We start from the raw sequence: 24,979 nt of genomic DNA on the forward strand, positions 1-24,979 counted from the left end.
ACATGATATGGAAGGATAAGAAGAAAAGCCCAAAGATAGCATCTATCGATCCTAATTTATGATTTGACGAACCACCTGGTCAAAACTGAACTTGATGTGAATCTAGAGTACACTAAACTCCAACACAGTACCAAAGTAATGCCGCAGCTTTGACATATACAAAGGGGCCGACTGCTGATAGTATTCACAGCTGTGCTTCAACTCTCGTTTCTCATACGACAATCACAAAGACTTTCCCAGCAATACATGTGATTAGCAGTAACAATTCCCAGAACGTGCGTCTATGGCTGACCATCTATGCCCGAATCACCCCTTAGTAAAATCATTGATTAACTATAGATAGCCACGATTCTGTTCTCTGATCACGGTGCGCACCTACGCAACTAGACAGCCATAACCAAATTTCCTCCTGAGCTTCTCTAACTAAATTACACCATTCATATCTCACACTCCGAGAATCCCAAAATGTCTACAGGCGGCCCTAGTATCATAGTTCACCCATCACCAGTACCAGACTCAACCATTTGTGTCTCACAATATGCCACGATCTCTACAGATGGCACATATATCAGATTCGGCCCAGCCCCAACACTAAGTATCTACGTCGTCATCGAAAAATCGAACGCTGAAGGCCAATATCAGTGGTGCCTCACCTTGTACTCCAATCCCCCCGAAAAGTGGAAGAACTATACAATTTACCGATTTGGGTCAACAGACGAATGGATAGGGGTGTTCCATAGTTGCGACCCGCGAGCTTTCAACACTATCGTTGAGGGTTTCAAGATCGGTCAAATTGATATTGGCTGGCTCAATACGATAGATTAGACGTGTAATGTAGTTGGTCGGACAGGTCGGGGGAGGCGAAACCTGTCGGTGGGGTATATTTACCGGGTGTTGTACAAGTTGCAACTGTTTGGACTTATCACTGCGAGTACTTCCGAGGAGGTAAAGACGCGATTCAGGCAGTACAGGAGTGATTTTGACATAGAACAGTTATCAGCTGAGGTACTCGAAGGGAATCCGGTTCAGATGCCTGGAAGCTATCCATAATAATGGTAGTAGTACTTTGAAATTGAGCTTTAAAAGATGATGCCACATCATTTGAGAATATCATGATCATGTCGAGGACCTTGAATTGAAGATAGGTGTTCCTATGGCGATTTTTGCATCGAGTAAACTCATATAATCAAAACATTGTAAGATCTGGAATGTTGCAATGGAAGACCTGACGCTTTCGAGCAGTAAGAAGTCATTAGATTGTTTAGGCTTCAACTCCAGGTGCTGCATAAGTTGTCAGTGTTATTCTTGACAGCATCACGTCAGAGGATCTAACTTGATTTATATATTTCTCTATCCAGATAAAGTGTGTGCCCTATCAACGACTCCCACTTAGACCAGCGTTATAGACGTTATACTAAAGATTATGGCCAAGACTTGTCGTTCATCTTACCATCCAGTCAACATCCTGCAAATGCGAGCGAACCAATAGGAGCTGCATGAACAGGGTCCGGATCTTGTCAGCGGAGATGTCCGCGGGGGGGCAGGGCAGTAAGATCCGCGGTAGCCAAATCATTCCCGACTTATAAGCATCGGAGCCACAAGCTCGAACCAATATTAAGTCTTGCGAACCAAGCAGAGCCTGATGTTTCCGAGCAGATAAACAATTGAGTAACTGAAACTTTGAGACCTACTCAAGCGAGACGCCACATCGGATCAGTTTTTTTTGCATTTTCTGCAACCACTTCTGCAACACCACCACCACCAAACATACATACATATACGATGTGTCGCAAGGGTAGAGCAAAGGTCAAGTCTGGTTGTAAAACGTGCAAGTGAGTCATTTATATATATTCACTGTGTGACTAAGGAACAAACACACTAACAGTCTAGACTGAGAAAAGTCAAGTGTGATGAAGGTCGTCCAGCATGTCAAAGGTGCCTCTCAACCGGTCGTACCTGTGACGGATATGGTATCTGGGGTGGAGGATCAAAGGATCTAGCTGCCAAGCAAATCCCACGCTCCAACCCAGCCACCATCCTGGCTTCACTAAATACCCATGAGAAACTATACTTTGACTGGTTCAAGCGCCGCACATCCACAAAGATCTCGGCCACTTTCTCTTCAGGCTTCTGGAGCGCTCTTGTCTTCCAGGCTGGGTCCAGGGAGCCTGCTGTGATGCATGCACTGCTCGCCCTGAGTTCAGCGCACAAAAAGGGCGTTGTCGAGATGGGCGCACATAGAAACTTCCCCGGCGCTGAGATGAACCAACAGGAGCAGTTCACGTTGCAACAGTACGTCAAGGCTATTGGACATCTGCAGCCACACTTCTCCGCCAAGGATAGAGCTTCTTGTCGGGTGGCTCTCATCACATGCATTGTCTTTGTGTGTTTGGAGTTCTTCCGCGGCCACTTTGCTACGGCTCAGCTTCACCTTAAGAACGGCCTTGACATTCTTGCTCACATGCAGGGTCTCCATGATGCGAGCTCGGGGATCCTTGCCCTGAAGCCATGTCAGGAAACCACCGATACCTGGATAGTGGAGGCCCTCTCCAGACTACATATCCAGGTCGAGCTCTTCCGACACCTCTATCATCACTCGTGTGTCATCCTGCAGCCGGCGCCTTACCCCCAGGATGCTACACCTGATCGTTTCGACAATCTTAACGATGCTTGGAAGGGATTGGAGCTCGTCTATAACCAGATATTCCACCTCACTCACCGAGCCCGTCAGCAGCAGCACATAACTGCGACTGAGCAATTGTCACAGCAACTCCTCATAACAAGACTCGCCCAATGGCAGCTCATGTTCCAAGAGTTCCTAAACAGTCGCCCAGGCGGCCCAAACAGAGATATGGCAAAAGCATCTCAGGTTGTGCGCATACAGTATGCCATGATAAACGTCATGGCTGACACATGCATCCACAACAATGAGATGATATATGACTCATGTACAGACAAGTTCATCTTGCTCATACAAGAACTGACGGGTCTGTGGGAGTCGTCTACCCACGATTATACCCTCGAAGATGAAATGCCTCTCCATGTCATGGCAACGTGCATGCCCAGGTCCATCATTGACCTTGGCTGGTTACCGGCGTTATACTTTACAGCCGTGAAATGTCGCCTGCATCGCATCCGAATTGAAGCACTTAAGCTCCTCAGAACGAGTCCTCATCGTGAGGGCATTTGGGATGCTCATATCGTTGCATGTGTCGCTAAGAAGGTCATTGAACTAGAGGAAGGGGATTTTTATGAAGGCATTGACCTGGACGATGACTTTCCCTTGAACACGTCGATGCGTGATCAAGATTTCCAGCTCCCACTGTTACCCGAGTATCGGAGATTGAGTGAAATTGAGACGGAGCTTTTGGGTGCTCCGATGGACAAGATTCGCTTATATGGGAAGAGGGAACAAGCGGGCATAAACAGGAGGGTTCTCTTGTCGGAGTACAGCGTGAGCGAGCAGACTTGGAATGATACTTGAGCCGGACGATTCTAATGATACACGAACGGATGAATTGTTTTAGATGAGCGATCATAGCGTGCTTTTGTATAAGAAAGAATAATAAATAAAATGCTTGTCAATAAGCTCAATGTTGTATCGGATTAAACGGTCATGCGATAAGATAAGCGCTAACATCTCGATCCATTACCGTTTCTAAGTCGGCGCAGGGTTCCAAAGTAAACAATTAACTAACACAACCGCGGGGTACCTTGATAGCCCAGACTAACCCGCCCTCTTTACTTCTATCTGTACTTTCTGTTCTGTCTCTCGTTCTCTCCTCGACTCTCAACCATGGACTCTGAATCTGTCGTCTCTCAAGTCCAACGCAAGATCGAGTTACAAGCCCCAGAAGATCTCTCATACCTCATCGCAAACGTCCGTCGCGCCGCCGCCGAACGTCTGAACGAAGCTTTCCCTCCGGTCGAGGGCGCCGACGGTGAAGATGAATTGCGCAATCAAATAGAGAAGCTCGTCAATGATGTACATCATTTCTACCATAGTCTGCCATCCAACTTTAATGCTGACCGATAAAACAGTACATCGACAAAACGTTCTCACTCGCATCCCCAAACCTCTCTATAAATGGCCTACCCGTTGTTGCAAACACTTTTCTGTCCGAAACCCCCGCCGAACCAGAAGCCGTCTACGAGCCTTTCGACACGCGCAAGCGCCGCCGCGTCGCAGATCTCATCACCCAGGAAGAAAAGCTCCTCGAGGACGTCGCAGCCCTCAAGCGCTCCGTGCCCGCCACTGCCGCCGCGAACCAAGCCGAACAATTGCGCGACAGTCTCAAGCGCGACGACAACATGCTGGAAGAGCGCAAGAAGCAAATTGCCGCTGAGGCTGCCGAAATCGAGCTAGACGTCCAACCGCTCGAGAGGCAGGATGGCGTTGAGGCCAGGTTCCGGAACGCTGTTGAGGGCTTGGGCAGGCTGAAGCGCGAAATGCCCGCCGTAGTGGCCAAGATGGAGAGAGCGCGCGTCGCTGGCGAGTATGTTGTTACGCAGGGACGATAAAAGCGCCTAGCTACTTCAAACTTCGCATTTATACCCAGGGCTGCAATTCGGTCAGTTTCAGCGAGCATGGTCAGGAGTTGGGGCGCATTGGATTGATCGGCGGTATCTACTATCACATTCGGGAAACCCAGACATACGAAACATCTCGAGATCGCGTCTATTTATCGAGAACTATGAGTTTCACGATCACAACATTTGACGGGCGTCTAAGCATACAAGATAGGCCTGCCAGCCTGTTTGATACAAATGGGGAAGAAAGGGGTCTTGTAAGTCTTTTCGTTTACACAAACGTCACTCCGACCTACTATCCCGTGATGTATTCTATCACTTGGTCTTCTCACTCCAACAACCTCTGAAACCTCGTTGTTGAAAAAAAGGTATAATAAACGAGAGAAAGTATGCGGTCTATATTAAGACACAGAGAAACCGCTCTGTCTATCTTTCATCGACATCAATCCCATTACGCATCTCCTCCTATCCTTTAAGCAGCAGCAGGGGCAGGGGCAGGAGTTGTCTGGGTGGCGTCAGCGCCCTCGGCAACGGGAGCAGCCTCAGGGGCCTTTGCGGGCTCCTCAATCTCAGAGCCCTTGTTCTCGATAACATTGGCGTCCTGCTTCTTCTCCCACCAAGCAGGACGGGCAAACTCGGCCTCGTGCCAAGGGCCAGCATCGCTGTTCTCACAGCCACCCTCACACTCGCACTCACCGCCGAAGGCCTTAGGGAGGTTCTCGGCAGGGATTTGCTTGAGAAGCTCACCCTTGTATCCGGATCCGAGAATGTTGATCTTGGAAACGGTGACGGGGTCCAGCCAGCCCTTAACGATGCTCCAGACAGTGGAGAAACCCCAAGGGGCGTTGATCATATACAACTTGCCAAGACGCTCGGGGTAGTAGTTCTGGGAGATGACGGAAGCCTGCTTGACGTAGGAGTAGACCTGGGGAACCTTGCCGATGGAGACACCCTTGAGGTCCATGACAGTGCAGCATGTCTCGAGGAGGTGACCGGCCTTGCGGGAGCAAGCGGGAAGACGAGGATCGGCGACGCGCTCGTACTCGACAGCAAGGTTGGTAAGCATACGCTCGGCGGTGGTGATCTTGTACATAGCGTTCAGGTCGATACCGCCAAGAGTCTCGATGTAAATGGGTCGGCCATCCTGTACAGAGTAAAAAAAATGAATCAGCAAACAGTTCCCCTGATGAATGTGTTGATAGACTTGTCATACCTTGTCGGTCTTGTGGTAGAACTGAGTGTAGTACTTGTTGATCTCAGCCTTCTCAGGGTAGTCCCAGACAGGCACAGTCTCGTCGAGCTTGGTCTCCTTACGCCATTTCTCGGTATCCAAGAACCTATAGTGGCGGTCAGCCCCCTGTCGCAACCAACACATTTCTTCTTCCACCGCCATCAGATGAGCAGGAAAAGTCTTACATGGTTTTTGAGGCCTCGACATCAAACTTGCGCGCTCGGAGGAATCGAAGCTGTAAAGTTCATTAGCATCTGCTGTGTTGCATGGGTGTCGCGTAACATGGCCCTATTTCAGGGTCCATGAAGCTTAGCTATGTCTCGTACCAGAGTCAATGTGTCCAATCGGTCGGTGCAGCCCTCGGATTCGAGCATCATGCGGAACTGTTCAAGCTTGGCAGTCTGGTCCTCTGTGAGGTAACCAGCGTGTCCATCCTGCTTCTCAGCACCCTGGGCAGGGAAATCATAGTTGTCGTACTTGGGGTTCGAGGCCATTGTGAAGAATAGTTAGTAGATGGTGGGGTAGATGAGGGAGGAGGGGAAAAGGAAGAAGAATCCGCAGTCAGAAAAACAGCGGAATATAAAGATTAAAAAGAAACGTGACGCAGTATGACGCCAAGAAGTTTGATGTTGATGAAGTGTTGAGGTCAAGGGGTAGGTAGATCTTCAGAATTTAAGTCGCCCGTCCTAGGTGCTGAGAAGCGTAATTAAACCGTTTCTGGGCTACTATCTGGCCTGGTCTCCCCTAGAGATGGATCTCTGCTGCGTGGGACTTCGTCATGGGTCAGAGGTAGTTCAGTTGCCTCTACCTGAAGCGGTCTAGCAGCCCACATTCCGTTGAGGGGTATCACGTGTTCCAGCTTGTGCCAGAGTTACTGAGGTGCCCAAAATGACTAAACTGGCCGCTTATCTTATCATCGGTCCCACTTCCGATACTTTTTGTTAGTCGACGGCTCTTGAATTCAATGTCCGTTTCATTTTCGAGTTTCGCAAAAGCCAAAATCTTGAGTCAATCATAGCGTTGCTCGCTTTCTATGGCATAATTGTTGTAGCATCATGAGGAATTCCTCCCAGCGGATCACCCTCAATGTCGCCCGCCTCTTTCATACTTCAGTCGCCGGACCACGGCTGAGGCCTCATCGCTCATTCCATGTCACATCTCTGGCTAACCTCCCACGAAATCGAAGCTTCTTTACCTCGAACCCTTACCTTTCGCAGGCCGACGATGATTATCGTCCATCACCCGATACTGGAAAAGAAGAGAAGGGTTCTTCTGCAGCAAAAAGAAAACCTACTCGATCCAACACAGCCAAGAATTCTTTGCGGCGTGTTGCTATCATAGCCCAGCAGCCAAAACGAAGTCCAGCAGCGCCAGGAAGTACCAGCGATGAACCCTCCAACGTGGTCAGCGCAACCTGCGTTGCAGAGTCATTCAAGATGCCATTGGTTCTTGAGATCCTCTCGTCGCATGGCTTTGACATAGATCCGGATGGCACAAAATTTGACGCAAACGAAGTGGTCCATGCAAGAGGGGTGAACGGTGGAGACATCTTTGTCTTTCCCTCTGGTACAATCGTGACATGGTCATTGCCATCAGACGTCGTTACCAGGCAGATTATGCGTGCTGCTGAGGAAGCGCATGACATCAAACTTCGGGAGTTTGAAGATCTGGAATTTACAACCGACACAAACCGAGAAGCAAGCATACTCAAGGGCGATCTTATTGTACTCGGCACACGAAAGGAGCACAAGGAAGCCGACAAGCTAGACACTACCCTAGCAAAAGTTGCTTTCTCCTCGGGCCTTGCCCGAAGTACAAAGCTCGCCGTTCTCGAAACAGCATTGACTTCTTACTTTGAGAGCACACGCAACATCCCTGCCCTCCTTTCCCAAGGCGCCGGGATACCTCTCGGCCGTCGCTTCATCCTCCAAAAGACAGGCGAACTCCTCAGTCTCCGCGCTCGTCTCAATCACTACTCCGAGCTGACCGATTCTCTACCCGATATCTTCTGGGACACAAGCTCCGAATTGGGTCTTGAGGGGTACTATGAGCAAGTCGGTCGTGCGCTAGACGTCAACGTACGTATCCGCGCGCTGAACCAGAAAATGGACTACGCCGCCGAAATCGCCACGGTTCTTCGTGAAATGTCAAGCGAGCAGCATGGTACAAGGCTAGAGTGGATCATCATTTTGCTCATCGCTGTTGAAGTCGTCTTTGAGCTACGCCGCATCGTTCTAGAGATGATGCAGGAGCGCGAGATGGCTGCTGATCTACCAAAGCCTGCTATGCCAGTCGCGTAGATTGTTAGTCCAGGTGGATATTTCTGTAATGCTTGGACCGTTGTACGAAAACATGTACGATTGGTGTTTATGAAAAGATAGATGATGAAAATACGGGTCAATGACTGGCCTTTGATAGATACCCCCAACTCTAGAATCGACGATCAACTCAAACTCAATCGCTCGCTGTGGTATGAACTTCTAAATTAAAGTGATACCTCGGTATAGTAGAACATACTGCCAGTGAGAAACAACATAAACTGTGCCCTCCATGTTTGAGAGGCAGTTTCTTCACTATCTACATCCCAGGGTCGATTTTACTACCCCGTTTATGGCCCCTTCAAATCATTCACAGCTTCACATTACTTCAGGTACATGCTCATATTTTGGTCGTAGTTTGTCTTATCAAGTTAAAGAGATATTATCAACGGTAATAGTGTACCTTTTCTTTCGTCTGCATACACGCGCCACGCTGGCGTCTTTGATTACACAACCAGGAGTTTCCATTCCCCAGGTTAACCACTCGATGGAAAGACCCCAGCTATTCTCTGCTCTTCCCTGTAGTAACAAAATAAGCTCCTCGTCCCTTTTTCCCTGGTTCTCAAAAAACCAACTCCTCAAAAAACGTAGTTAATAAACACAATTCGAGAATCCACCTCTAAACGCCCAAGTGGTCTGCCTACTCGCTACTCCGCATACCCCACGTCGTGATCGATTCTTATGACACATTCCTTTCTTCGTTCGAGTTTCCAAAGAACCACGGCTACTACTATTGCGATGGCTTATGCTGCATGCCTGGAATCGGAGGGACGGGGACTGGGGTCACCTTATGGGGAGGCGGCGGTCCTGGCGTCCCATTCATACTCGATCGTGAAGAGTTTGGTGTCGGGGGCTTCTGCTGGGCAGCGATACTTGCCCGAGCAGCTGCGAGCCTGTTGGCATCCATAACGCCAACCGAACCATTGCCTACTCCGTAACCGGGCGTGCCTGGCTGCGCAATCTTATCCGTGAACATGGCGGACCGCTCTTGAGCGGCAACACGGGCTTTCGCTTGATCGAGGATTCGCTGCTGCTGCGCCTCAGGAATAACGGTGTGGTATCCTGTAAGTCCAGGGTTCTGAGCAGGTGTTCCTTGTTGAGGGGGGTTGCTCGGGTACCTGTTCATTTGATTTCCCGCCGCTTGATTGGGCGTACCATATCGCGGAGGCTGCTGCTGCTGCTGCTGCATATTATTCGGCGATGCGCTGTAAGCCTGTCTATTAACGACAGGAGACATCGTGCGTTGCGGCATGCCTTGTCCGTTCGTGTAAACCCCAAAGTTAGGCTGCGCGGGGGTAGCAGCTTGCTGCTGGGGGTAGCCTGGCTGGAAAGGATATCTCTGGCTGGGAGTTCCCGGCTGAGCCGGCATCTGCCCAAACTGAGGCCTTTGTTGAGAAGCATACTGAGGCATGTTCTGGTGGCCGTAAGGAGTTTGAGCTTTTGCGACCTGTGTTGCGTACTGCGCAGGGTATCCATTAGGTCGAGAATACTGATTTGGTTGAGGAGGTCGGGCCTGGGTAGGCATAGGTCGCGGCTGAGGTTGGAAACTAGGTGTAGGTCCAGGCCTATAGTATTGCTGCTGCGACATTGAAGGGGTTCGTTGAGGGGTTGCATACTGGTTCTGGGGCGTGTGGTGCCCATAAGAAACACCCGATATACTGGGTGTACGCTGCGGAGGTGGTCGAGCGTTCACTTGAGCAGCTTGTTGCTGGGCTCTCAAGCGAGCCTGAACACCCGCCTCGTCCTCTTCCATTACTCCCTTGTAACCATCGGTCTGAACCTGGACCTTCGTGCTGATGAGAAGATCCTCGAGCTGGTCTCCATTCAATTTGGCCACTGCAAATGGCGGAAGAGCCTTGATGATCAATGCAAGCTGGGCCTTGAGCACCTGGTATGTAGCTTGCTCGCCCTCGGAAGGAGTCGGGCCAGGGGTAGCAAGCATGTCGCCTGTAACTGGGTCGCTCGATGAACGGTTTTGCGAGTTGGGGAGGTTGAGGTTTCGGATACGCTGGTAAGAAGACAGTGTTTCGATCAAGTCGGTGACCTCTTCCAGAATCTCATCCGCCTCCTTCTCCTCGTTCGTTCGCTTGGTTCCCAAAGCCTCTTCCAGTGATGGATCAACGACGGACTCGTCCCAGTTATCAATCGCTTCCTGGATAGCCTTCTCGTCTATTTCCATAGCATTATCATTATCAGTCTTTTCCTCGTCATTAGCGTTACCGAGGTATTCGACCTCAATCATGTTTTGGAAGTTCTTGTGTCCCGATCGCTGCCACCACATTCGACCAGCGACACTGGATGGCACTAGTGCTCCTGAGTCGTCCTTACAAGGCGCAAAGCTGGAAAACGCGCCCCGGAAAAGGGATTCCATTTCGGACAGTTCGAGTTCAGTGGTCGAAGGTCGCTTTCCAGCTAGACTTTGCGCACGTTCTCGCTGTTTGTTCAAGGTCTGTGATGAAGGGGTCGCGTTGCTGTAGTCAAGGTAGCACCCTGCGGACAACTTAGTAGTAAAGTAACTAGCATTTCGAAACTTGCAGTTGTCGGTCAGTTCTGGACGATAGAAATCCAGCGTGTTGCCCTTGGCTTGCGTCTTGGGCTGCTTAGGAGGCTGCAGGGGCGGCAAAGACCGAGGTGATGAAAACAAATCTCCCAGAGTCTGAGCTCGTTCATGGGACGTTGTGGGCATGATGTGCGTTAATGATACGCCGGGGGGCAGAGCCAGATCACGCAAGTTGGCTTCGTCGGAAATCGGAAGACTAGAGAATAGTCTCTTCTCTTGTGGTGCATATCCGACAACAGACAGAACCAATTCTCCCCTTTGAGGAGATGAAGGCAGCTTGGCCTCAATGGGAAGAGGATCCGAACTGATCTTGGGGTAAGCCTTTTCTCGTCGAAGAAGTTGCATGGCCTTGTCTTTGAACTCTGCGATTCGTGTTCTCAATGTATCATCGGCCGACTCATCCTTGTCCTCGGAAGGTTGCGTCTTGATTTCCTTGAGAGCGACATGGATTGCGGACACCAGGTCATCGGCCACCTGGTCAAGATCCTCATATACATTCGCAGTAGCCTTGTCGGAGATAGTAGACGGATCGGTCGACTTCTGACGCTTTACTCGGTGATCATCTTCATCGTCACCATCAGAGGACTCGGGCAGGGGGCGCTTCAGGATGGAGGGACCGACGTCGTAGCTATCGGAGATGAGTTAGTGCACGGAACGGAGAAGTCATTCGCGACCAAGTTGCGATGTGACAAAAAAGTTGCAATCGAAAAAGAAAAAATGGCAGGCGTACCTGCTGAGAACTTCAACGAAAGATTTTATCAAATCGCGTTGGTCCTTTTTGGGCTCTCCATTGGTAATGGCAGGGTTTTGCTGATCAACCATTTCCTCATCGCGATCCTCCTCTTCTTCTTCAACATCGCGTTTTCGCTTTCCCGGGGCAACGGGTTGCGCCTTATCGATGGTAGGCGATTCTGAGGTGCCGTTAGCTTGAACAGCCGTAGGCTGGGCCATGGTTGGTGTGGTCATGATGGCTTCAAATTGAAAGCCTGGTTCGTTTTTTGTCGTCGTCGGGGCGTTGGCCGCGCCTCGTCGCGATACGCGGTAGTGTCAGTATCAGTGGTCGTGGCAGCGACAGTGGCAGTGGATGGTAAAATGATAGTGGTAGCAGTAGCTGAAATGGTAGCGGTAGTGGATGGCAGAAACGGGTCAGGCCAGGTCCAGTCGCAATTCAATCCAGTCGCTGGTGCAACTCAAGGTAGGTAAATAATAGACTTAGTCGAGGCAGCGCAAACCAGACTTCCCTTCTCAAAGATGGCCACGACACAATCGTGCAATCGATGTAACAGGGTGTAATCGACTCGAAAATTACGCGACAAACACGTCTCGAAGCAATATCTCGAGTCAGAAAACGGGGGGGGGAGAAACGAGAGTCGTGCTTTGCTCTGCTCTGCTTGCTTGCTTGCTTGCTTGCTTCGCCTTGCGCTGGGTACGGGTCTAGGCTGGCCTGGGGGGGAAGAATGTGTCTCCTCGATCGCCAAGTACCCGACCCTTACTTGTCGCTGACCCGCGCCGGACCCACTTTAGCACCCTACATGTTGCAGAGTGAAGGCCTACAGAGCTGGGCACGTGACTGGGTCCATCCAACGGTTTACTGTACCTTGCTGCACTGTACCACGCAGTCAAGTCAGGAACAATCATTGATGGTATGGGATTGCAGAGTATGGCGTTATGGTCTACTTAAGTATACTTTTGTCATCAAATACTGATGATTCTTCAAAAGTCCTCCAGTAAAGAAACTAAGCAATGAGTAATTAATATGGCTCTCGTTCTCATCATTTGAGCTGTTCATGATCAGCCATCTAAATACACTGGACGTGGCTGCAGGTCTAGCGTAATCATGATCATGATCATCATTAGCTCCAGCCTATAAGATCCGATATGATCTCATCATAAACACAACACAATCAGGCACTTTCAGAGGTGTGTAAAAACCCATATAATCATATTACAGAGCATTAAGTTTGAGGAGCTATCTCCTCAATACAGCATACTCAAGTCTGTCGTACAGTTCAAACTAGTAGTCCCATGCCAATGTCCAAACCCATGTCCATGCTGCGTATTCCCATGCGCTATCAAATAATTCATACATAAATGTTCATTTCTTACTTGGCGCGAGCCAGACCGACAGCGTTCTTGCCGAGGTCGTAGACAGAGTAGTATCGTCGGAGGAAAGCATCACCGAGGATAACAAGAGGACCCACGGGCTCGGGGAAGTCCATACCCTGGAAGGTAGAGATACAGCTGCCCTGGACCTCAAGGATGTAGTCGGTGGAGGGAAGGCTGTAGTTGGAACCAGCAAGGGTGAAGGTGATGTCGGGCAGAGAAGAAACCTTGTCGCACTCGATGGTGTACTGGCCGTTGTAGCCCTTCTTGGCACCAATCTCCTTGTTCAGGAGCTCAGCGAGGGCGCTGGGGAGGACGTTCAGAGAAGTACCAGTGTCGAGGATGGCACCAGTGTTCTCCTGCTCAGCAACCTCGTCACCGAAAGCAATGGCATCGAGGTCAACCTCCCAGTAAGCCTTGCGACGGAGAGGAATGTACTCGAGGTCGCCAGTGTACTTGGACTTGTCAACACCGCCGAAAGTGGCCTCGCTCTGGCCCTCCTGACCGTCAAGGTAGAAGGCGAAGACGGGCTCGTCCAGGAGCTTCTGGTTAACCATTTGGTAGAAGGGAGGGACCATGCCGTTCACGGCAATGCGGTCGTAACCGAGACCGAGGATACCGTCGAAGCGACCGAAAGCGAAGGCCAGGCCGGGCTCCTTGGTAGCCTCAGCAAAGTCCTGGTCCTTGATCTTGAGGTCACCAATGGAAACGACATCGTTGGAAACGAAACCGGACAAGCTGCCAGAGCCGTAATGGATCTCGAACTCGCTGCCGTTCTTCTTGTAAGTTGATGAAGCAGATGAGTCGTACTTTGAGTGGAGGTAGCAGGCGATGCTGCCACACTCTTGGGAAGGAACCCAGAGGTTGGAGCTACCAGTGTCGAGGACAACCTTGAAGCTCTGGGGAGGAGTACCGATGGTGATCTCGGAGAAGTCTGGAAGAGGTCAGCTTGGGATAGCATCAATCGAATTCGATGATGCTTACACTGAGCGTTCATGAAGTTGGAAACGGGAACGGGGTGGCCACCCTCAACGCTGGGAACGTTGGTAGCAAAGGCGTAGTCGGCAGCGTTCTTGGGGCGAGCAGCACCCATGTACTTCTGACCGAGGCTCTGGAGGTGGTCCTCAACAGAGTTCATAGCCTACGAATTGTGTTAGAGAGCTTCAACGGAGCGCGCATTGATGGGATTCAGTCAGTCGTACCAGCTGGTCGGCAAGAGGAACCTTGTTGAGCTTCATCTTGTGAACGCCGGCCTGGGCAGAGCCCAGGAGCGCGGCAGCGGTAAGAAGAGCGCTCTTCATGATGGCAATCGGATCGAGAATGCGACCGAGTTGGATGTGAATAAAGATGCTCGACAAAGAGTATTGCGAGCTGTGGTGTTGATGAAGAATGAAGATGCAAGATGCAAGATGGAGTTGGAGGGAGATAAGAGAAGATGAATGGTTGGTTAAGAAGTGAGAAAGCGGAGGAGAGAGTAACAGTAACGGAGCTCAGGTCAGTCCGAGCTGGGGGAAGCTTATTGCGCGTGCTTGCGGCCTGTTTCGGCCGCACCTGCCTGGATTCGTCAACAACGCCTCACGCCTCCAGGCCATTGAAGCCTTCCCCCTGCGAATGGCCTTGTGACTTGTCTGGCTATGACGCACCATTGCGCCTTCCCCGTCTCCACTTTCCTTGCCTGGCAACCAGCAACAGGTAAGTAGCTACCTACAAGACGCCTTCCCGCCTTAGGCATGCGTCTTTATCTGCATTGCACAAGCGCTGTCTCATCTTATCTACGTGCGTATCAGGAACAGGAACAAGCAATCAGCTTGTTACAGTGCCTCTCTTACCGGGGCTCGTTTCGTCAACACTATGCGTTGTCATGACAGCTTCGTCAGACGGGAGGTACGGATAGGCGGTGATCGTTATTGACAATGACTGATTGATTGTGACCGACTCTTCGCTTCGTACGATAACCCCTGTGTAAGTCTCACGCGTACTGAGCTGTTGAACTTAGTGCTGTTGGTGGCTCGGACTACCACGAACTACCTGGACTAACCCAGCATTGGATCTGGGGTTAATCAGTGCTCTAGCTTGACGCGGATCCTTTAAGGAATCGTGCCTTGTTCCTGGATGTTTTATGGGGACGCGCGATCAACATGCCTCGAAAACATCCACAATCTCCTATACCGATTGTTTACCGGTAGATAGGAACGATAAGTTGAACGGTGAATATAATAGAGTATTACAACAAACTATATCTAAAAACGACTTTGGCCTATTACGCATATATCCATGGTATCCTCAACCGGTGACCCATGCACGATAACCTATCCTATAACGGCGATAACCACCTGGTTGCACACTCTATCCATCATAAACCATATTCTCATAACGTCGTTAACAATACTGTATCAAAACACTCAACGCCCGCGCATCTCCTTCTTGGAACGCTCCATCGCCTCGGCAAAAGTCTGCCTCACATCATCTAATTCGGCATAATGCTTGATAAGAGTTTCCAGTCTCTCACATCTGGAGCCAGTCACTTCATCGGACAGCTTGCACCATCCGGAATGAAGTGCAACGAAGAGAAATGCTAGACTACCACGGTAAACTTGTTCGTCGCGGATCCATGAGCGCAGAGCACCTCTGGTAAGGTTGGCTCTGCAGCCACGGTCTCTGAGTAAAAGAACGAGCAAGCTCTTGAACCCATTTTGTCCAGCCTTGAGAAACGCTTCGACAGCGTCTTGGCCGATGCTCAGGGTCCCCTTTAGATATCTCTGCATCACGGGCAACAGTCTATCGCCGTGTCGCACGTTCAGAGTCGTGTTGATGAGCATATCTTGGGTAATCTTAAAGTCGTCCTCGGCTCTCTCCACCAGGCGAGGAAATTCCTTAGCTGAACACACGCCTGCTGCAGCATCGAGAAGGCTTTGTGTCACTCGAACGCTATCACTTTTGTGTTCAAAGATGACCTGTAGACCAGGATATCCAAGCTCCCACAGCACCTCGATAGCGATCTCTTCATCAATATCGACGTCGTCAGCACGGTTCTTGAGAAGCATTTCGAGAACTTCGGGAGCCCAGTCATCTGAGTCTTTCTCTGGCGACGCGATCGCTGCTAGCACGACTTCTTTCGTAAACAGAACCTGAGATCGTGGCATTTCGAGGAATATGGCCATGAAGTCTGGTCGGCTGCGGGTATTGGCCAATGCAAGGATCATGAGTTCTTCGTCGACGAAACCCTCATGTGCCCGGTGCTTGAGAAGGACTCTAAGCATAGCTGGTCCATGGCGGTTCTCGATAGCTCGCTCAGCTACGGCTGTGGTGATTTGAATGCGACGTCCGTGCTCGGTGAGGAGGTAGTCCATGGTCTTTGGGTGACAGGCGCTGGCAATGTTGCCCATCATCCATTCATCGAGTTCAATGTCATTGCCGTGCAGCTTGAGCAACAGCCTGAGTATGTCCAGTCCGTACCTCTCATTTCTTGTGGCTCCGGTCATGGCAGCGTCACTCCATCGGAACTCTCGGTGTCTGAAAATGAGATTCATCATCTCAACGGTCGCACACTCAGCCGCGGCGCAAGAAAGGTCTTGATCACGCGAGATCTCATCCTGTCGCAACGTCATGATTGTCTCGAGCATTCCGACGCATCCCCATTTCGCTGCAGCGCGGATCGTGTATGGTGTTATCGACTCGCCCTTCTTGAGAAGAAATGCCAGCATCTCGACTCTCCCGGTTAGTATCGCACTGACGAGTGGCGACTTGAGGCGGGCATGGTGCTTTTCTCGATCCTCGTCGGTGTTGCCAAACCCCAGATGCTCGACGTTTTCTCGTTTCTGGTTCAGTGATATGCTGTTGGTGGGATATTCAGAGCCGTTGGGCAGCCCTTTGAGAAACTTGATGGCATCCTCTGCGGAACGAAGCTTGCAGATGCTTTCGCTGGCATAACGAACCCAGTGGTAGTTGTACTCGGATTTCGCTTGGAAGACACGCTTCACTTGAGTAGTGCTTGTGCCTGACCAACCCCGCTTGCTTGCAATATGTCGAACACGCTGGTTAATGAAGACCTCAACGTCGTTTTTTGACTGTGAAAATGAATCGAGGTCTCTGTGGGTAAACTCGCCCAAATACTCGTAGATCTTTGAACTTGGTCTACTCGTAATGACGAGACTGAGGTTCTTTACTGGCTTTTCTCCATGGAAAGTCTCCTCAATGAGCTCCAAAAGAATAGTCCGGGAGTCAGCGTCGCACTCGTCCAGTCCATCAATTACGCAAAAGATATGACGGTCAGATCTGAAAGCGACTTCTACCAGCAGGTTCCAGAGCGCTTGAGCCTTTTCAAAAACACGAGCACCGCGGTAAGCGTGTCTTCTGCGGATCCTGTCGCTGAGAAGATGTGGGTGGTTTTGAAAGATCTGTGAGAGTAGTCCTCGAAGAACTCCCTGGGCGCTGTTCCTTAGTACATCTTTGGAGCCACAGAAGAAGTAGGCGCATGTGTTGGCGGGATCAGTGGCGAAGTCGTTGGTGAGCTTCTCAGCGAGATAGACAGCCATGGTCGATTTTCCTCTTCCGTGGTTGCCGGAAAGCCACAAGACATGCTGGTTCTCCGTCTCTGGTTTCAGCCAGTTCTTGACTTCCTGCACCCCCATGATCCATTCACAGGTCTTAGGGGCTCGAGGTCCCTGCTGCGTTCTGAGAGCATCCTTTGCTATTGAAGGATCTGACCAGATGAGATCCCGATAGAAAGCTTCAATTTGCTTCTTCTTATCCGCATCGCCTAAACGGGTCAGTGTTTGTGAAACAGATAATCCCAAAGGTTGGCATATTTACTCAAAATGTGACGCGATTCATAGTGCTTGTGAGCGACAGTGCTGGTACTTGGCCAAGGATAATGACCCAAGAAACTATCTGGCGACAAAGGCGACTCATCCGAGAGGCGCGACATTGAGGATCGCGGCGAGTCGTTACTCGCACTCGAGAAACCCATTTTTTATATTGTTCTCGTTGTAAAATATAAAGTTGATATGTCAAGTTGAGGTCTTCAATTTGAATCGACTTACAACAGTCGGTGAACTAGAAACTGAACCAGAAAGTGGCTGGCGTGATGCATGCGTCGACTTGAAGAGGGGTGGTGCTTGTAACCGTCTGTCATCAGATCAAGCGAAGAGAAAGTCTCATGACCATCAAGATTAAAAATGAAGTACTGTAACGACGACGATGAAGAAAGGGAGAATAGAAGGATAAAGACTTTACGCGCTTTGAGAGAAAGAATCGCGTCGTATTCGAGATCGTCTTTATGAATATCTGGCAATATGTCACAAGTGGAGTCATGAAGAGGGAAAACGTTGGATTGTACGGATATTAGGGGAGCTAATAAAAATCTAAATTAGATTGAACCGTCCGTTAATTATCAGGTTTCGTTTTTCCCCTCTCATTGAGTGACCTCAAAAGGGGGTAATTTAGGAGGTTGGTGTCTACGCCAGCGCCAAGCATTGTCTAGGTCTAGGTTTGCATCTGACTTGACATCCTTTTCCAAGGCTGTAAATTTGAAGCGACAATATGACGTTGACTTAAGCTTATCACCATAACATTTTTTTCTTTTGAGGGTATTCTTGATCATTGTCAAATAAACATTTTGCTTTTTATTCCTCGAGACTGTCAAGATTTCCTGCAGCTTTGGTCAAGTCTAATGCTAGTCATGACCCCAGCCTACCAATTTCTAACCCATGGACATTATGCAAGTCATTAATGCCCCCTGTCTATCGTCTAGAGAGAAACACATTCCATTGGTTGGTTGCCGTCCAACCCAAATGTCTGGTTACGCGCTGCCTTAAGAGCCATGTAAAGGCTGAACAATATATATCGTGAAAACAAGACCCGAAGGAATGTCGCGAATCGAGCTCAGTTAACCGAAGGGCCATCGCCAGTCGTCGTAGTCTGTTGGCGATGACAATTATGACGTATGCAAGTGAGAGCGTGCGCTGTCGAACTCAACATCGTCTCCAGGTTTCGAGGCTTTTCAGGATCCCAAAGAACAAAGATTTCAGCGACGATGTCCAGGTGCAACTCGTCGAACTCTTCGTCCGGATATATGCATTGGATGCATTTCTCGGCTCCATCTTCCCCCAGGGCATATATGTGAGGGCTCGAGTTTGTCGTATCTCGTAGGGGTTCGATGATCAGTAATTGCCCGACAACAATGCCTTCGGCCTGTTGAAGGCAATATACTTGTCTTGCGCGTGTGCATCTTTGATGTTTTCTTGTTTGTTTTCTATAATAGTTTTCCAAGGGAGTCTACGTCTAGTTCTTGCTTCTCATATAGTCCTGGATTCATAAAGTTCTTGACAGAGTTTAGCGAGGTGCAACTTGTCACACAATCAATACACAAAACTTAACTATGTTGATTGACCTACTATTGCCGGGGGAAAAAAGAAGAATAAGAAGAAAACATTCACGAGGTTACTGGCAACCTAATGTTCTTCTTGTGAGTCAATAGTTATAGCAGAAGATATATCGCCTCTAGGGTATCTGTGTCGATGGATATTTCTTATAGAGTTGCAAAGCGGCGGATGTCCCTTCACTGCAAATGATCCAAGATACAAGATCCATTTTAGTTTCTTACTGTGGATTGTGCTATTTGTCTTTGTTTATGTCGGTGAGTCTACATGGGAACAATTACTGTTGCTCAGTCATCGATATTCTAGAGTTCAAGATGCTGGAGAGAATTAAAAAATGAATACTATGTCATATAGCAATAACAAATTCGTTGCCCTTACTACTCCTAGTCATTACCAATGGTGATATACGTGCTGGTTTACCTTGTTAGACGGATTTCTGAACATCAAGATCGCATCGAAACGATACATGATTCCTGTGTCTGTTGGATACAGAGGCAATAAGCGTCCAATTAGACTCTTGGTACAAGGCAACCTCTTTTTTTTTTAAACGTTGTATAAACCATCAAATAAAGTATTTTAGTAGCCTCAAAGCTCACATCCCGACTTTATGGGAAATCTCATAAACAGGCGAGCACGAATACAAAGCGCGAAAGTGTTAGTATTGTAGATAAATTAATTGGTTCTGTTGTTATGTGCATTGAGAAGCTGGTAACACTGTTACACGGCGTATATCACACCGTAATAAAGGCCATTCGAGATGTCTCTCGACGAATAATCCGTGTAGAAGGACAGGAATTTCAGCTGGTCGTTGAAACAAAACTCTGTTCGACTTACACTTTTGTTTCTCGTGTTGGTCTACCCTTGCACTCCGTAGAAAGTCTGTGCAAGGAACCCAATCTTCGACGGTGATGAGTGACATCAAGCCCTCATCATACGTCAGGCAAACAAACATCAGCTCATCTTCTCAGACCATAGTCGTGTTGCTCAAAGCGGAGTTTATATAAAGGCCTTGCGTGTTCAAGGTGGCTAGCTAAGAGGAGTTACGCCAGTACCCGTACAGGGCGCTTCAAATGACAGAAGCAACACAGCTATTGTATACAAACATTTGCATATATAAACTCCCCCGTTGCACTATCTGACAGTACTTAGATCGAAATGCCATGTTCCGAATCTACTCATGCTAGTTGGGTGGGCAGGTAGGTAGGTATTCGGGAACTTTAGTAACTGAAATCTCGTCCCTGAAGTTTCAAGTTAACCAACAGCTGCCAACGCATGAGCTAACCTCGGAAGCTGAGAAAATATGTTGGTTGACCCCTGTAGATGTTATGGGCATCACCAATGAGGTCTTTGCCTGAGTAACAAAATGGAAGAGCCAGACCCCCGCCGTTGCCGAGATCCATACATATCCTTGCTATGGATCTTCTTGAAGACTAATATGTACGACCAACGGACTTTTCATGGGCTGCAAGTGAATACGCAAAGTGCGGTATAGTGATGGCATGTGTTCATAGGCTTCAGTCATGAGCTTTATCTAGTCGTAAATTGAGTATTGTAATATGAGGCCATAGCTTCGCAACTCTTAAAGCATTTGCTGGTTTCTTGTATTGAGATTGAGTAGCTCGCAACACCAAGAAGAGAGCTTAATTTGGATGGAAACATGCATCACGAACCCTCAGGTATGATAGGCGAGCGGTGAAGATCACCTGATAATCATGTCCACCCTGTTACCGCCCGTCTGTTGGTCCAGACCTGTCGATGGGGAGGCACGACGACGAAGAAGAAGAAGAAGCAAGGCCTGTATGTAACTTGTGGAAAGTCGGTCAGCAATAGCTCCTCATGATATGAGGTTGAAAATGAGGTATAAATAGAGGACCTTCTTTCACAGGAATCTACTCGACCATCTAGCATCTCATTCCTCATTCCTCACATCAAACAGACACCATGAAGTTCACTACCCTCGCCACGACCATCCTCTCTATCGCCCTTGGGGCCGATATTGCTTCAGCCGCTTGTTGCGATCTCAAAGTCTGTGATGGCTTCAACCTCAAGGGCAGGTGCAAGACTGCTTGCTACCCCTACACCAACACGCCAGTCGCTATCAATGGAGACGGATTGAAGGGGCCTATCGCTTCTGGCAAGACTGACACAGATTGTCACTGTACCTTGGGAAAGGACCGGCGAGTGCCCCGTGGATGATTAAATCATATCACCTTTAACTAACATATCAAACAGCGGATCCTGCATGCTCGTCGACTCCAACAAGAAGGGCACCAATGCTCCTAACCATTGCCTTACTGGCATTGCATTTGCTCAATGTCAACGTGGATAAGCTATAGAAGTACATAAGTTCAGTCTTTAAAAATATTAAGCTATTGTTTTCCAGTCTCGCATTCTTCAGTTACTGCTCATATCTAGCCCGAACCTCCATTGGTATGCCATCTCAACTGCAACAGGGATGAACAAAACAATAGAAACAATTTGACCAAACCCCCATTCATTTCCGGCGTATTCCTGTCCCATATTCTCAGACATATCCTCTTGAACTTTCCTCAGAGTGAAGATCACCCACAGTAACGGTACAGACAAGCCAACAACCACAAAGAGAGGTACCACGGCAACGAATGGCCTGTCACTAAACCACCTATTGACCCGTTCCCGCCAAGAAGGCTCAGCTTCTAATCCTTGATCAGCTATTGTCTTCTCTATCAGGCGGGAGTGCATTTTGGGGAGACCAGCAAGGAGCCAGAACGAGAACAAGTATACAATTAGTGAGGCAGTAAGTTCCAACCCGTTTAAGGAACGATAAGTCATAGTCTTTCCCAGGTGTCTGTACTTTTTGGGGAAACACATATCTTCGATAGTGCTCCAGTCGATTGACGATACTTCTGACCCTTCGCCATTGCCGATCGGACTGACACTGAAAGCGTATATACATCTCGATAGGAATGGGTAGAACGACAAGGCCACTGTTGTACTAAGCAAAAGTAACCTGGAATTGTGCTTCACGTTGTCCCTTGGGCACCTTTTTGTCAATGGCTCCAAGAGAGCGATAGGGTATAGAAGTGGCATCATGCTCACCACAGCCACAGATTGAGAGATGCGAGCTTCGATAGCGCCCAGATCTGCGGTACTAATGCCGTAATCTTTGCGGATAAGCACCGCGATTGTTGCAAGCTGCAGCGAGAGTGCAAAATATGCGGCTGAGTCAACGAAAGCCACCAGACCGGTTTTTACGATACGGTGCCACTGGCTGGTCTTTTGGCTTTGCTTGAGTGCAATGATTGCAAGAGACAAAGAGACGCTGAACGTAATTTCAAGAACATAGCCGATGGCAACCTAGAATAAGAGATCAGCGAAACCCATTGAGAAGCGGTACCCAGACGGACTCCAATGCCAGATATGTCAGGATTACCTGTGCCGTACACCGCAGTGCATATCTCGCTTTGACAGACTTCCAAACTATCCTTCTTGAATTGGGTCTTGGAGCCGAGAAGGCGGATGTAACTACTGAAGTCATTCAGTTCCATCCACTGCGAGCAATCGACTTTGAGACTCGACATGCTGACTGTTGGTTGTTCTGAAGGCAGTCCCAAGGGGAGTACTCTGCATAGAGGATCATCCTTGAAGATATAAAGCTTGAAATGTGATACAGCCTGATTTTGTCTTACCGCATTGGTAAAGTCGACGCTTAACATCCCTCAGCTGAGATGGCTGCGCAGCTGCGGCTGAAGGCTGATTGTTTGAGACTGCAGGATCCAATTGTAAGAGCTAAAAGACACTGGCCCAAAAGTGGCGCGTCCTGCTTGCATAGTCAAGTTCCGAGCCTTGTTGTAGCTCGTTCAATTCCTTTTGATATGTACAGCTCCTCCTTTCCCATCTCACTGATCAGGCTAGAATCTCGCATCGGAAACGTCTAGTTCTATCTAGAGAACATACGATATTTCAATGGCAGTACTCATATCCCACTTTATTCTCGGCTTCAGCCTCATCGGGCTGGTCAAATCGCTTGACAACAGCGTGGGATCTGATTCTGTGTGCGGATACATCAATGGCGGTAAGGTGCCCCATTAGCCAGTATACCAGTTCCAGTCGCCACTGATAGATAACATGCGAGACCAGATATTGATCTTGTTCTTGACTGTTCATCCGGGTCATGCGGTTTCTTATCCATACTGGGCCACAGCAATAGATATGTCGGGTGTTGCGATGGTGCAAATTGTGCCATTCCGACCGTATGTATCGAATCAGGCACAGCACCCAACGACTACACTGTAGAGTGGTACGCGACATCTAAGCTCAGGTCAAGAACGATGCTAAGACCAAACATAGCACCGATGACTCCCTCCCGGCATGTGCAACTTATACATGGCCAGGGCTTGGGGCAGAGGGATACTTCTGCGCTCCTTCGAGGACTACCATAACAGTAATCGCAGAAAAAACTGCTGGTGATGAGACTACTTCAGCGATCGAACCGCCAGCGACGACTACTCCACCAGATGCAACCAGTGCTCCTTTGCCAGAGCCAACAAAAACTGCAGCAGAACCGACATTTTACAGTACAGCCTCTGGCCATCCGCCACCAACAGATGGCCATCCACAACCAACAGACGATGGTGGACCAAACCTAGGGACCGAACATGGTGGGTCATCACTTGATGACTTCTCTATATAGTTACACTAACGTATGAATAGATTTGAGCTCGCAACAGAGAATTGGCGCAGGAGTTGGCTCAGGAGTTTCTGGAGGATTGCTCTTGTTGTTTTTTGCGTAAGTGATGAAACCTTTGACACACATTTCTTGTGAAGCCAATTCTGACTCTGATATAGGATCTTTGGATGTTGTGGGTGGCCAAGTCGAAGAACCAATACTGCCAGAAAACAGAATATCCCTGAGAGTATAGTACACAAATATGCGCCGGTGCCTGCTCCTCAGGCAGCTCCTTGATGCTGGGTCACTGCAAAGGTCATAACCGGTGTTGCGATATGGCTTTTAAGTTGACACAGCTATCAAAGGCAAGATCCGTGAGGGATGGCGGCGAACGGGTGATCATCAGGGAGGACTGACTATATAAAATTGGAATCCGCAATAGTAAGTAATATTCATGTGATTTGGGTACACGAATCCCGACGTATCGCGTGGTGGGTGAGCCCAGGGCTATCTAGCAGGGCAATGAGACACAGAAAGGAAGACAATGTCTCTGGTTCCTGAACTGGCATGACAGCCAGTCCTGTTTTCTCCAGCGCCACCAGTCAGTCCGCAGGGAGGGTGTTATTGGTGGCAAAGTCCACAGAGATGATCATACCCTCAGTGGATAGGTGATCCGACAAAAAGTTGAAAGAAAACCAGGGCCTGAGAAACTCCAGGCCTTGATTGTAATCGCACTAGCGATGCAAGACAACGACAAGATCAAGGACGCCAGCTGTACAGAGAGATCAGCTCGATATTTTGTCATTGCAATTCACAATCTTCAAAATCGATCCAGGGAGGTGAAAGCAGCCGCTAATGCGTGTTGATCCTTTAAGATTGAATCTTCCAAAAATAGCACGGACAGCTGATGAATCAATTTCGCAGTGTCTCCAGTGAGGAAAAGAGACGGTTAGAAGGGTTCAGTATCCGTTAAGGCAAGCTGGCAAGGTTGAATATAGCCAGTGATGCACGGCCCGCATGCCAGAGGGCGGCCACCAAACGCGGAAGCCTGTGCAGGACAGGGGAGCGAGGTTATACCCACCGTACCGTACAATAAGGGTGCCCATGATTTGGACGAAGTGGGTTGAGTTATATACTACTCTGTATGTAGAATAACTCAAGCTGTTATCCCCAGTATTGAGTAAGGGATCGTATGTACAAAGGGCTGGA

General features: G+C 49.0%; 11 protein-coding genes across 11 annotated transcripts, besides 2 other annotated features; 6 read left to right on the forward strand and 5 right to left on the reverse strand.

The window, feature by feature from the left end:
• Positions 1–465: 465 nt before the first annotated feature.
• FPSE_08823 (uncharacterized protein) lies at positions 466–825 on the forward strand (the record flags this gene model as incomplete). The annotated part of the gene is made up of 1 exon (XM_009261941.1): positions 466–825. One exon carries the CDS (start codon positions 466–468, stop codon positions 823–825), a length of 360 nt encoding a protein of 119 aa, XP_009260216.1.
• A 957-nt stretch (positions 826–1,782) lies between these two features.
• On the forward strand, positions 1,783–3,484 carry FPSE_08824 (uncharacterized protein; the record flags this gene model as incomplete). Its single annotated transcript, XM_009261942.1, has 2 exons — positions 1,783–1,832; positions 1,891–3,484. 2 exons carry the CDS (start codon positions 1,783–1,785, stop codon positions 3,482–3,484), a joined length of 1,644 nt encoding a protein of 547 aa, XP_009260217.1.
• A 312-nt stretch (positions 3,485–3,796) lies between these two features.
• FPSE_08825 (uncharacterized protein) lies at positions 3,797–4,521 on the forward strand (the record flags this gene model as incomplete). Its single annotated transcript, XM_009261943.1, has 2 exons — positions 3,797–3,985; positions 4,042–4,521. The coding sequence occupies 2 exons, from the start codon at positions 3,797–3,799 to the stop codon at positions 4,519–4,521; spliced, it is 669 nt and encodes a 222-aa protein (XP_009260218.1).
• A 481-nt stretch (positions 4,522–5,002) lies between these two features.
• On the reverse strand, positions 5,003–6,255 carry FPSE_08826 (uncharacterized protein; the record flags this gene model as incomplete). The annotated part of the gene is made up of 4 exons (XM_009261944.1): positions 5,003–5,674; positions 5,744–5,867; positions 5,947–5,996; positions 6,088–6,255. 4 exons carry the CDS (start codon positions 6,253–6,255, stop codon positions 5,003–5,005), a joined length of 1,014 nt encoding a protein of 337 aa, XP_009260219.1.
• Positions 6,256–6,816: 561 nt separating this feature from the next.
• On the forward strand, positions 6,817–8,061 carry FPSE_08827 (uncharacterized protein; the record flags this gene model as incomplete). The annotated part of the gene is made up of 1 exon (XM_009261945.1): positions 6,817–8,061. The coding sequence occupies one exon, from the start codon at positions 6,817–6,819 to the stop codon at positions 8,059–8,061; it is 1,245 nt and encodes a 414-aa protein (XP_009260220.1).
• A 748-nt stretch (positions 8,062–8,809) lies between these two features.
• FPSE_08828 (uncharacterized protein) lies at positions 8,810–11,605 on the reverse strand (the record flags this gene model as incomplete). Its single annotated transcript, XM_009261946.1, has 2 exons — positions 8,810–11,267; positions 11,370–11,605. 2 exons carry the CDS (start codon positions 11,603–11,605, stop codon positions 8,810–8,812), a joined length of 2,694 nt encoding a protein of 897 aa, XP_009260221.1.
• Positions 9,247–9,266: a microsatellite.
• A 411-nt stretch (positions 11,606–12,016) lies between the features above and the next one.
• Positions 12,017–12,052: a microsatellite.
• Positions 12,053–12,741: 689 nt separating this feature from the next.
• On the reverse strand, positions 12,742–14,043 carry FPSE_08829 (uncharacterized protein; the record flags this gene model as incomplete). Its single annotated transcript, XM_009261947.1, has 3 exons — positions 12,742–13,676; positions 13,727–13,883; positions 13,945–14,043. The coding sequence occupies 3 exons, from the start codon at positions 14,041–14,043 to the stop codon at positions 12,742–12,744; spliced, it is 1,191 nt and encodes a 396-aa protein (XP_009260222.1).
• Positions 14,044–15,144: 1,101 nt separating this feature from the next.
• FPSE_08830 (uncharacterized protein) lies at positions 15,145–17,711 on the reverse strand (the record flags this gene model as incomplete). Its single annotated transcript, XM_009261948.1, has 2 exons — positions 15,145–17,501; positions 17,555–17,711. The coding sequence occupies 2 exons, from the start codon at positions 17,709–17,711 to the stop codon at positions 15,145–15,147; spliced, it is 2,514 nt and encodes an 837-aa protein (XP_009260223.1).
• Positions 17,712–21,063: 3,352 nt separating this feature from the next.
• On the forward strand, positions 21,064–21,458 carry FPSE_08831 (uncharacterized protein; the record flags this gene model as incomplete). The annotated part of the gene is made up of 2 exons (XM_009261949.1): positions 21,064–21,280; positions 21,355–21,458. The coding sequence occupies 2 exons, from the start codon at positions 21,064–21,066 to the stop codon at positions 21,456–21,458; spliced, it is 321 nt and encodes a 106-aa protein (XP_009260224.1).
• A 58-nt stretch (positions 21,459–21,516) lies between these two features.
• Positions 21,517–22,682, reverse strand: FPSE_08832 (uncharacterized protein; the record flags this gene model as incomplete). Its single annotated transcript, XM_009261950.1, has 2 exons — positions 21,517–22,458; positions 22,509–22,682. 2 exons carry the CDS (start codon positions 22,680–22,682, stop codon positions 21,517–21,519), a joined length of 1,116 nt encoding a protein of 371 aa, XP_009260225.1.
• Positions 22,683–23,313: 631 nt separating this feature from the next.
• FPSE_08833 (uncharacterized protein) lies at positions 23,314–24,067 on the forward strand (the record flags this gene model as incomplete). The annotated part of the gene is made up of 4 exons (XM_009261951.1): positions 23,314–23,354; positions 23,452–23,762; positions 23,815–23,890; positions 23,950–24,067. The coding sequence occupies 4 exons, from the start codon at positions 23,314–23,316 to the stop codon at positions 24,065–24,067; spliced, it is 546 nt and encodes a 181-aa protein (XP_009260226.1).
• Positions 24,068–24,979: the final 912 nt, after the last annotated feature.

The sequence above is a fragment of the Fusarium pseudograminearum genome, chromosome 3 (assembly GCF_000303195.2).
Source record: "Fusarium pseudograminearum CS3096 chromosome 3, whole genome shotgun sequence".
Taxonomy (NCBI): domain Eukaryota; kingdom Fungi; phylum Ascomycota; class Sordariomycetes; order Hypocreales; family Nectriaceae; genus Fusarium; species Fusarium pseudograminearum.